This window comes from Sardina pilchardus, chromosome 11, assembly GCF_963854185.1.
Source record: "Sardina pilchardus chromosome 11, fSarPil1.1, whole genome shotgun sequence".
NCBI lineage: Eukaryota > Metazoa > Chordata > Actinopteri > Clupeiformes > Clupeidae > Sardina > Sardina pilchardus.
Genome location: NC_085004.1, coordinates 5,153,281 through 5,165,890, shown reverse-complemented (window position 1 = coordinate 5,165,890; position 12,610 = coordinate 5,153,281). Strand labels below are relative to the sequence as shown.

The 12,610-nt window shown below is 43.1% G+C and overlaps 1 protein-coding gene across 1 annotated transcript; it reads right to left on the bottom strand.

The window, feature by feature from the left end:
* Window positions 1-7,176: 7,176 nt before the first annotated feature.
* hs3st1 (heparan sulfate (glucosamine) 3-O-sulfotransferase 1) lies at window positions 7,177-10,755 on the bottom strand. The gene is made up of 2 exons (XM_062549666.1): window positions 10,545-10,755; window positions 7,177-9,504 (listed from the first exon to the last, which is right to left on the bottom strand). Exon 2 carries the CDS (start codon window positions 9,359-9,361, stop codon window positions 8,408-8,410), a length of 954 nt encoding a protein of 317 aa, XP_062405650.1. The 5' UTR covers window positions 9,362-9,504; window positions 10,545-10,755; the 3' UTR covers window positions 7,177-8,407.
* Between the last annotated feature and the right edge of the window lie 1,855 nt (window positions 10,756-12,610).

Sequence of the window (12,610 nt, the reverse complement as noted above, 5' to 3'; positions counted from 1 at the left end):
AACCTGACTCTGATTTGAACTCATAAAACACAGCCCACACGGCCCGCACCACCCACTTAGAAGCAGAATCTGACCCGAACCTGTCCCAGATCTGAGGAGAGTGTGGCTATCTGGGCATAAGGCCCCTCTCAGCTTTAGGTACACTGAGGCATGTTGATGATGTGGAGTTAATGGCCTTGACTTTTTTTCTACGTCCATTCTAGAGAGACTGGTGTCGCTTTGAAGTTTTGTGTAATCTCGGTGCTGACGCACTGTCACACATTTCAAAATGGATTCTAATGAGCAAAGCCAAGATGGGTTTCTCAGAGAATGCGCCTTGTGTAAACAAGGGGTATTTTCAGCACGACAGTGAGTGCTGTTTCTATTTTGCCTGTTTTTTTTTCTTAGATTGGTGCTTTATTGTTTTTCTTCAGTGAATGGAGTGGAATTTAGAAACCTTGGTACAGCTGTACAAAAATGTCCATCTTCTCATCTCTTTGTTCTTTTTTTTGTGAGGTCCAGGAACCTTGTGTCTTTGTAGTTGTAACCCTGCGGCGAATACCGCGCCTGATTAGAGATGGAACTACTGACCACATCTCTGATAATTGCCCCACAATAACACCACAGCCAGCCAAAAGACATGCAGATTTATACATCTGTCTCCAACAATATCAATCCCTGTCTGTCTCTCTGTCTCTGTTTTTGTCTTCTTCACCCTGCCGCACCCTTCACCCTTCTTCTCTCCCTCTCTCTCTCTCTGTCCCTCTCTCCCTCTCTCTGTCACTCTCTCTCCCTGTCTCTCTCTCTCTCTCTGTGTGTGAGTGTGTGTTAGCCTCACCTATTTTATCCATTTCCAAATGTAAATGCCTCAAAAGACTTTGCCATTCAAAGCCGATGAAATGAAAATATGTAGACCCGGGGCTTTTTTCTGAGCCCAATCCTACTGCCATCCCCCTACACACACACACACACACACACACACGCACACACGCACACACGCACACACAAACACAGGCACACACACACACACACACACACACACACACACACACACACACACACACACACACGCGCGCCAACCCCAGGCAGATAGAAGCACATAGAAGCACAGCTATCTCCAGACCCACAGCCACAGACAGTCTGCTAACAGCAGGGAGTCCTCCCACAAGGGCTCATTCTGGAGCCATGGGAGGCTCAGTTTGGCCAGGGAGCCACCGATAAGGTGTACTCCGTACGGAGAGGGGCATTATCACACCAGGGCCCTGCAACATCACTACGCAAGAGACGGTGACAAAAAAAGTGTACCGTGTGCCACACAGATGCTATTTGGATGTTGTCTTTGAGTATTACTGTAACAGCATGGGTTGTTTACATGGAGAAGTACGAGGGAATGGCTTTAATTGATTTTGCCATAACTGGTATGCTTGGAGTGCAAAAATGTTCATCTTTTTATCATCATTTTATGATTTTTATTTTTATTTTATGTAATTTTACTGTTTTGATTTAGTATTTACCCCTCCCCCCTTTCCTTGTTGCATAAGTGCCTTGGTAAAAAAAAGAGTGTTTGGGGTTTTGAGGGGGGGAAATAGCAATGCAGAGGAGGAGGGGGCAGTGATGTTTCTAAGCGGACTTGGTTAAAGCTGTGTTCTCTTTAAATGATTAACATACAGTATAGTGTGGAGGTGAGGGACTGATCCTCAACATAGGAGAAGTCAGACTGGCAAAGGTTTCCATTCTCACACAATCAGAACAGGATTTTTCCCCCCAACTTGCATTTCCATAATCCACCAACTGTTTCCAGAGTGTTACTATGGCAACGGAGAACAGTACCAAGAAAAAAAAACAAATGACAAGAGAGAGTAAGAAAAAAAATCTTATTTTCCCAAGACTGAAGGTACTTTGTGAGACCCAGTGCCTTATTTTCCCTACTTGTCTGAGCATCAAATGGCAGGCGTAACGAATTGCCGACATGTAATAGTTCTGAAATACCATTCCACTCTGACGGTCCTTACACTGTAGAGAGTATGATGAATGATGAGTTAGAAGTTTACAGCTAATCACACATGGACTCAAGGGAACACTTGATGATGGGGCCATTGTTTCCTATCTGTAGTGCTGTGAAGAGATTTAGTAAACAATGACAATGTGAAAAGGATTTGAAGGGGAAAAAAGCTATCCAAAATGAGATAATGTTGGAAATGTTGGAAACAACAATCTGTGCTTATGGAATCTTGCTAATTTCTGAAATGAATGAGAAATGAATAACCTGACTCTGTAATTTTGCATCGAATAGTAATGTAATGTAGTAATGTAAACAAACAAATGATAATGCAATTATTTCATTTGTGCTGGTACAGGCAAGATACTAGCAGAAAACACACTGCTGCAGTGGAGAGCGGTCAAGCAAGATTGTTTAGTGACCCGCTGTGTCCAAACTGGATTAGGATTGTTTGATTACATGGCGGCCCATGAAAATACAGCTGATGTTGCCAAAACAGCCTGTGTAGAGAGCCCAATAGTGCAGTTTTCAGATGATTAATTTAGAGGGAGGAAAGCTTGGCCTTTTACTAAGTTCCACCTCATGATTCGGTACTGTGATTCCAAACTAAAACAAGTAAGCCCTGAAGAGGTGAAGCATCCCAGGATAGGCTCTGGTTAATTGCTGCCCATGTGTGTCCGCTCCTTGACCCCAGATCCACTGCTTTAAAGCACAGTACGGCACCAGCATAGCACATTTCAGAGGCAAGATAAGAGTGTGCTGAGCTTCTTGTAGATCTTGTGTTGTGCATAGCATGACAAGGCCGTACCATTGAGTCAATCTGGGGGACATTGTATATGTGTAATTCACCTGAGGAAGGTCTGTGTGACCGAAATGTTGTGAATATGTTGTTTTGTTGCATGCTTAATGAACAGTGTGTGGGACTTCTTCAATAAAGGACCTTGTACATGTCCCCTATGCAAACCCATGAACAAATGGATGTGTGTGAACATGTTTCCTCTTTAAAACAGCGCCTATAGTATTGCATAAGCCTGTTCTTTCCCTTCATATGCATTGTTATAGGAAAATAACTCCAGTTATTGTGGCCAAGGTAATTGTATTTGTTTTATTGTATAAATATTGTAAATACATTTTAGCTTACGTGTGGCCCGCCAGATTACCATGGTTCAAAGTGATGTGAGTATGTAACAGTATTAATGTAAAGCCAAAATAACGGCACCATATACTGAGCCATGACACTTTTCAACGGGATACAGTATATCCTAATAAAAACAAAACAACAGTATCCTATATTAAGTTATGACTTTTTTAATTGGATGTGTCCTTATTCTCTGACTATCCCCATCCAAATGACATCATCATGGCTCTCTCATGTGCTCTCTCTAAGCAAAATATTGTTTGTTACCTTTAAAGACAGACATGCAGGGTATATCCCATCCATATACCACACTACCAGCATGACATAACCATTATCCATGAATAAACCTATTAGTAGTCACACGACCAAGTATGGTGAATAAAACGTGGTGCATTTCTAAGCGGGTAAGAGGGAGAACTATATTGTCTGACTCTGGCGCAGTAATATCCTCACTCTTGCACTTTCAGTTTCACTTTGGAGTGAGGATATTACTGCGCCGAGTCTAAGTGCTCCCATTGTTATTCCGCCACACAATATAGTTCTCCCGCTTACCTGCTTAGAAATGCACCACGTTTTATTTTGTCTCACCATACTTGGTCGTGTGACTACTCGTGTAACTGTATTTTAATAGGGAAAACATGGAGGTGTTTGATCGCTTCTAACTTCATCTCTGTTTGGATCCTAATGAATGCATTGGGCTAGCTAAGTGCTATCAAAGTTGCGCCGCGCACCAGAGCCAGTGAGTGCACGCATTGAAATGTGAGAGGTATGTATCAACTCGTCTTAGTTAAGGGAACAACATAGTTTAATATGAAAAAACGGTGAAGTGTTCCTTTAATATTCCCATGCTAATATATTTTCTTCCTCTGATGCAATAATTAAATTATTGAATTCGAGGGAATGTGCTCATTTAGTACATGTAGTTTGCATGTCCCCATTATGGGGGGTATGTCCCCCTCTAAGTATATTATGATGATGGCCTTGTAGCATGAACACCCAGTCCCATGTTTCTCCTTTCTCGCAGTCAGAGGTATGAGTCACAGCGAGCGAGCCTTTGCTCTGTTTCTCTCTCTCTCCCTCTCCCTCTGTCTCCTCCATCTCTCCCTCCCTCTCTCTCTCCTCTCTCCCGCTCCCCTCCAACTCTCACCTTGCTCTCTCTCTATCTCTCTCTCTCTCTCTCTCTCTGCTCTCTGGGATTGAAGGGTTCTATCATCCACTGATTGTCAAGAGAGTGTGACTGCTGGAAGTAGCTCTCTCAGAATCAAAAACAAAAAAAGATGTTGTAAGGGAAAGAAACAGAATTGGGGTATAGGACTAAAGCCTTTCTTATAGAAACAGAATTGGGGTATGGGGCCAGTGCATTTCTTATAGAAACAGAATTGGCGTATGGGGCAGGTGCATTTCTCATAGAAACAGAATTGGTGTATGGGGCTGGTGCTTTTCCTACCTGAGACCAGAGTGACACTGCATCTACTTACATGATGGTGGAATGTTAAAGATTCATTGAGTTTAATGGAATCAAGCCAAAGTCAGCATGGGGGAGAACTGTAAAATGTAAAAATGTGGGACATTAGGACACTTATAAAAGTTATTGCTGCACTGCCGTACGGTACACACATCAAGGTGCAGTTGCCAAGTGCTTATCATTTTCTGCTCCCTCGGAATTGCTCAATCATTCCATCAGCAAGACCTCCTCTGCTCACATGCTTGGTCCTTCTAGCTTCTCCCTTTCCTATATGGACTCGCCGGTGTTTGAAACAATCCTGGGTCCTCCTTATCTGACCTGTACGAGACCAACCAGGGGACGCTGATGTGATATGTTCAGATGATTTTACAGAGCAAGAAAAATGGAAGGGCATGTCTTAGTCACCTGTACATGAGTTGTTCTTATATGATTCACAGAGAATTTTTAGTAACACTTTAGGCTACGGGTTCTTTCACAACACATTCATAACAGCTGTCATGAACTGCACATGAAGCATTCATGACTGATTCATGAAACATGACTGAACATTCATACCAACACTTTCATGAATGTGGAAGACAAAACGATGAAAACTTGTCAAAATAAAAGTCCAACAATCTAGTAATCTGTATTATGAATCCTCTCCAGCGTTTGTAAACATCTCATGATTATTTTATGAAGTCTACTTCAAATGTCACTTTACGATACGAGTTGTGAAGTATTCATCATACTGGGAAGTGAAGTACTGACCATCTGTGGACCTTTTAATGGTTGGACATTCCTGTTTTATATATCTACACAGTCATTGATGTAGACAATTATGCATTCTTCAGAGGTTACTATAATAAAATAAACAAACAGACAAACAAAAAACGAAATTCTCCTGGACACTGGACTTCGTTAACTGAGATGTGACACGATTAGCTGAAACATTTGCAATTGTTGGACTTTATTTTGACAAGTCTTTGACGTTTTGTCTTCCACATTCATGAAAGGGTTGGTATGAATGTTGAGTCATGTTTCATGAAACAGTCATGAATGCTTCATGTGCAGTTCATGACAGCTGTTATGAATGTGTTATGAACGAACCCGTCAAGTAAAGTGTTACCGATTTTTTTTTACAGAAACACATCAGATATTCATACATTATTTACTGATGATTTAACAGAGAAAGTAACTGAAAATGTTGTGCTTTAACCACCTGGCCATGAAAGACTGCTCAATGAGTTAAATTTCCCAGAGAGGGATCTTGCCAAGTGTTCCCCAACGGTGTGCTTTGGAGCTCAGGTGCAGATAAGGGACAGGTGTGACATGTAACGAGCACTGAACAGGTTTATCGGTATTGCTCTCAGCAGTAATGCTCAAAAGTACATTTATCTCTGCCTGTGTTTTATGGTTGGGAATGCTGTGTGCTAAAGGAATGAGAGAAAGCAGAGGAGAGGGCTCCGACAGCTATCTGTCATCACACATCGCATTGTATCTTGCTTGCAACACATCTGGAAATTCTGGTTCCCACAAGAAATCAGCACATGCCACTTCTCCTGCTAGGCAAACATCTCAGACTAGGGCTCTTTTACTACAGATATATCAGGGTTGAAAAACACCCATCTTTGTTTTTAACTTATATTGATCTCTGTATATCATAACAATGACCACATTATTTGACCAATGCATGGTCCAGTATCTCGTACTGCAGCTAACTTTTATTTAACTGTAAAATGTTACTCTTGTCACTGTCTCTGGTGTGCTTTTGTTTGTGGTTTACAGTACATTTTCTCATACACTGAAAACGGTGCCTCAGCAGCAAGCAAAGGTACAGCAGCTGTCAAAGACAACTGTACCAAAAAAAGAAACACAACTGAAATGTAAAATCACAAGAAGGTTGTTTCATCCATCAACATGTCCTATGGGGGCCATACATCAGCGGCGAATGAAAAGAGACAGGGCACCATTACTGATCTCTGCTCAGACTCGGTTAAAGGCCAATAAACAACACAAAAGGACATGCACAAGGACAAAGGTGTCTGGAACAGCACAGAGAATTCCAGCTATGCTAGATCTAAGGCCCGCATCGCCTGACCGATACTGTGCGCTTCTCTTGGTCTTACTTGTATGTCATCACAAAATGCAAAAAGAAAAGTCAGTCAATCAAAGTTAAATCAAACTAATAGCCAAGCAGTGCTAGCCTTTTAAGCTCTCTGGCCACACTATGATCACACAGCAGTAGCCTACACTAAGAGAGCATTTACTCACCGACTGCAGGAATCCAAGCAGGCACAATGCACTCATTTACAGCTGATCATGAAAAAAACAGCTCCCTTGGTGAAGGTGACACAAGGCAGCCATTACAAGAGTGAATAGGCAAAAACATTGTCAAAACCCATGGCATGGGCCTAGCCCTAGGCCACCGACATACTGAAGGAGTGTGCACTGCAACATGCCATTTTGGTATGCTAATGCCACGGCCCATGCTTCGAAATGAAGTTGGAATAGAAATGAACGACTTTAAATGGGCAGGTCATTTTCAGTACAGTTGGAAAGTGAACACTGGTGGTGTTGACACTTAACAGGAGAACAGGAGCATAAGTAAACACATACTAATAAAAATACTATTTTATTAATGAAATAACCCTTCAAAGACATAATAATAACAATAATATAATAATATGATATTTACAGAATAGGGTAGTGGACACATAGTTGCTCTGCTTCAGCACAATCTTAGAAATAAAAAAAAAAATATTGAATAATACAGATATCCTAAATAATCATAGAAAACAGTAATACTGAAACAAAGCAGCAATGAATATTTCAAAGCTATGACATACAAACTGACAGCCCAGCTTTGAGGAATAATACAGGAAAAAAACCTTCATTGCACTGGTGAATTAAATGCATAAATCAAGATTAGAGACAGAAAAAACAACCTGATAACATTCATCCATAAAGCAGTCAGGCTATTTCATGTGAGCCAGCATGTTCCAAACCATCCCTGTCTGACAAACACAAACATATCCAGACCCACCCAGACTCTCACAAAATCAATTACCCCCACGTTATCTGGGTCAAAACACACTGCTTAATAGCATCAGGCTTTTCAACAAACTCATGTTTACATAGAAATTATATTTGACTATTTTTTTCTTCACAGCATTGTTTGAACCAGAGTACTATCAGTGTGCAGTCAGTGAACATGGAGGAGCAACGGAAAAAGTATGTTACAGCATGACAATACAATGTTATCATTTCCTATGCAAGATAATGTTCAAACGAGTATAAAAATACTAATAATTAGCTTATTAATTACATTTACGGTCTACTGTAGATGGGAAACTACTAAGCATAGTTACTTAGTGGAGATTATTTAAGGAGATTGAAAAAGTAATCGATGACCCTGCAAAAATATTTGGGTTAATCTTAATCCGTTGTCAGTTTTTCTTTCATTTTTTAAGAAGCCCTGGCTGTCTTCACGCATGCGAATGCATGGACTGCCTGTATAGTGGGATTTCAGAACTGAACGGTGGAACCACAAAACCTTACGGCTGATATACATCAGTAAGACTAGCATCACAGAAGCACGATGAATGTGCGGCAACAATCTGTCAGTATCAACTTGATACAAGCAGTTTCTTCTAAATAATCTTTTTTTTAAATAAAAAAAATATTTTCTACATCAGTCATTTTGCTTAAACCCTCTTAAAAACGCATCCCAGAGAAACACATACTGAGGAGGGAGTGTGTTTTTCTTCCAGGTTCATTCCCCTACGGTACACAATGTCAGAGGAGAGTAATAAATCTCCGTGGACCACTCAGATGCTCAGTGTGCTCAATTCCAGTTAAACGTCCTGCCCACCAGCTCAAAGAACTTGCGGTTGGGTTCGTGAAAGTAGCGGAAGAGCTTCTGCAGGATGCTGGGGTCCACATGCGGGTGCGCCCGGCCCTTGGAGTCATGCAGGCAGCGCTCCCTGCCGTGGTCGCGCAGGCAGTAGAAGCCCTTGGTCTTGTTGAAGTAGAAGTTGGAGGCGTTGATCTGAGGCTCCAGCTCCAGGAAGCGCTCCACCTGCTTCATCTCGGGCAGGGGGTCCCTGATCAGCTGGTCCCCGTCCACCACATGGATGCGCTCCAGGGGGAAGTAGCGCAGCCAGTTCTCCATGTGCTGGTAGTACAGGCTGCGGTTGAGGGCCCGGTAGCCCAGGTTGATCTCGCCGTCCTTCAGCAGCACCGACTCGATGGGCTGCAGCTGCTTGTGCTTCTGCAGCCGGTTGTAGTAGACCTGGGTGTAGTCCGAGAGCACGCGCTCGGTGGGGTCGCGCAGGATCAGCAGCAGCTTCACGTCGGGCATCACGCGCCACACGCGCTCGGGGACTTTGGCGGAGGTGAAGTAGGCGGGGGTCTTCTCCACGGTCATCTGGCCTGGGAAGGAGAAGGGCATCTGGGCCAGGTACCAGGGCAGGCCCCGCTGGAAGTGGCTCTCCCAGTCGAAGAAGTGCACCTCGTTCTGGGCGGCGGCCACGGCGCTGTGCAGGCTCAGCATCTCGATGAGCGCCCGCGTGCCGCCCTTGCGCACGCCGATGATGACGAGGTTGGGCAGCTGCTGGAGGGTGCCGTTGGGGTGCGCCGACGGCAACGACGAGTCATTGAGGGGGAACGGGTCGTCGATGGCGACCTGCAGGGGGGCATGGGAGGAGGGAGACGCATGATCGTCACGGTCCGCAGGCCTGGACGGCACGGGAGGAGACTGGGCGACGAGGAGCAGCAGCCCGAGAAGGAGGGCCGCCATCAGGGTGGACCTCAAGCGCGTGGACTTCAGCCTGACGAGCGGGGCGAGAGCGTATCCCACATCGAAAGAGACGCCGCCAGAGAAGCTCAATCCAGGTGAGAAAACAGCAGGACGGCTCTCTGCTCTGTGTCTAGTTCTCCTCACTGCAAGACAAAAATACATGGTACATAAAACATAAACTAACAAAAGTTCTTGAGCTGTTAAATACCCATTACCTATTCAGGAGCACCCTTAGCCATAGCCACTCTTCTTGACTGATGAACTCTCACACAGCATCATAGCCTACTTCTTCAATTCCTTAATTTCAAGACAGTGTATTATACAGGGAATAACAATCAATTCAGTGGAGACGGGTAAATATTGGCATAACCCCATCACTTAGATGGCAAACGGGGGAGTGTCGTAAAATCAGTTTTAGCTACCCATCATATGAATTAATTTACTGATTTACAGATTTGCATAAAATAACAGAGCCCTTTACAACAATTTGTAAACTTGTACTTCACCCTCTCATGTAGGCTAATAACTAAAGTAATGTGGAGTGGATATGTTGTGTTATTATAGTTACTCAGCGGGCACGCGTTCGCTCTTGCCCAGTCCATTCTGCCTCCTTTCATGCAAGCGACACATATCTGCAGACTGCATGACAGGAAAGCGTTCTTCCATAGACGATTGATAGGAGCGACTCACTCTCAGGTGTTGGCTATTTCATTCAGCAATCATAGGCTACTCGACTAAATTATCTAATTATGTAGGATAGGCTACTTTCCATTAGTGTTCGTGTTATATTAATAGGTCTACTATGCATACTAAATTACCCAAAGTTGTAGCCTATGGAGAAGATCCACTGAAAGAAACGCCGAACTAATATTGTACACTGCCTATGTAGACTATTGCATAGCCGACGTGGAAGGTAACTAAGAAGTCGTTCGTGCCTACTACTTCAACCTACTGATCTCTCGTGCATTGCACTTGCACGAAACAGAAAGAAACCTCAATTCAAAAACATGTCAAAGAACTATGCAGTTGACCCATAACTGCCAATCATTCACAGCCCTCAGGTGTAGAAAGTCTGAAAACAACGCGGCTGCAGCGTAGTGCAGCAGGGAACCCCCGATACAGAACCTCGTTGGCCGCAGAAGTTGCAACTCAAACACCCTGCAACAACAACGTCCGTCCGTACCTTGAGCCTGTGAGTTTGTTGTGGCCAGGTCATCCTACCACTGTTGGGTGATGAACAGATAAGGATCCAGAAGTCCAGATAAGGTATTAGAGCCTGTCTTATTCAGCAGAGACCGAAACTATTCTGACGAGCCAGGAAAATTCCAACACCGAGCAACTTCAATGCTGCATATTTCTCCCGAGCGAAACTTCGACCGTCGTCTGCGGGAGGAATGACAGTCTCACTCTCATAACGCTTGTGGCTCACACACAAACGCCCACTACTTCACGGTGATACGCTCTACTTAAATCCCTCCCACTCCGTGACTCAGCCTACCGAATAAATTGACTGAGTATATTTTGTAATTTCGAGGAAGAGTACATTCCGGAGAGATACCAAGCAGGAGCACTCCCAGGACAACGTCATGGGGATTGGTCACAAGTAAACAGTTGTTGCACTTTTTTGGCATTTGATGTAGCCATACTGTGCGCACCTGTGATCACATGGCTAACATCGTTCAAACTGTAGCATTTGTTTAGACTGCATGAAAACGTACTCTAACTAAGACTGCATAACCGTGTTTTCTTTATACCTTGGAAACGTAAAATCACAGACGCAGATTTGTACAGTACGCCATAAAAATCGAACACACCCTAGCGCATGCACGGACGGTGACACTTAGGTGGCGTCAGGCATCATGAGTCAAGCGCGGTTACACGGTGATTAATACATGATGCCTTTGTTGTTTGATTTCATCAGAGGGAATACCATTTAGGCAAGTGTTATCACATTGGCAAACAAGCTGCATCCTTAAATGCATTTTCCCATGACATGACGCATTTCCTGGTGACTATGTAGGCTATACGTTTTATTGTTAAGTGGCCATTTATAACATTGTTATTTTTAACTACATTTGTAAGTGTATCAGTAGGCTAAGTAGGCTACACTATCTTGTTGGATTAATGTATCCATATACTTTGAGACTTTCAAAAAACATTGAAACATTGTTCTTCCTTGTTTTTTGTTTGTTTGTTTGATTGTTTCTTTTTCTTTTTCTGAGGGTTTTCATGTCATTGCACCTTCAAACATAAGCAGGAACTACATTTTGGTTACACAACCTTGCTTTGCCAACATTGTCATCTTCCCTGACACTCTGTTAGAACCCTGGGCAGTGGGCACCAACCATGGCATTGACAAAGTCTAACAATGATGGCACAACTTCAAACACAATATTGGAGCACAAGGCTATCGGCACAAGCAATGTTTCTTTCACTGTTGGGACATTCTTCCTAAGGCTGCCATTTAACCCATACAGCGGGAGCAAACAGTGATGACAAAACTGTCAAAATAGCCAAAGGTCATCTTGCTGAGGTTGTTGTTCTACAACAACAAGATGTATCAACACAGTGTTTCAAATTAATTCAATTTCACAGTCCAAATGGTCCAGGTTATCTAAAAGGAAATCTGCTCAAAACAGAGGTAGGTAATTATGATTCATAACTTGGCATCAAATTCAAGACATGAAGACATGTGTATGTTCAGTGTTTTATGTAGATTGTTTAAATACAGTTAGAGCAATACTGCTGATCTGCTTCATTTAAACACTATTTTATAGACAATGTAGAAATATAGTGATGTCCCCATTTCAGTTTTTGGAAAGGGAGGGTAATTCCCTGTATAGTGGCTTTTTACGTGATCCATGGAGTGTGTTTTTTTTTTAAAGGATTTTTTAAGGATTAGTAAGGAAATGGAATATCACCCTTGGTGCACAACCCAGTTTGTCTCATTTGGAGCAGGTTGGATGGTTCACTGGGTCTCCACCCACAACTGCTGTAGGGTAGAAATTTTACATTACAGCGGACAATATCCATCAAAACACAAAGCCCAATGAACCAAAACAAGCGTTGTATGAACTTGGCGTGACTCCTGCCACAATCTTGCCGAAACAAGATCCGCGGAGGGGCTTGAGCCTGCTATGACCGGAGGTTTATTGAAGGTCATTCAAAACCCTGTTATCTGGAAATATCAGTGTTAAGGCAAGGTTGTGCATATCAAATAGTGCATGATACGGCATGAGATTGAATAAA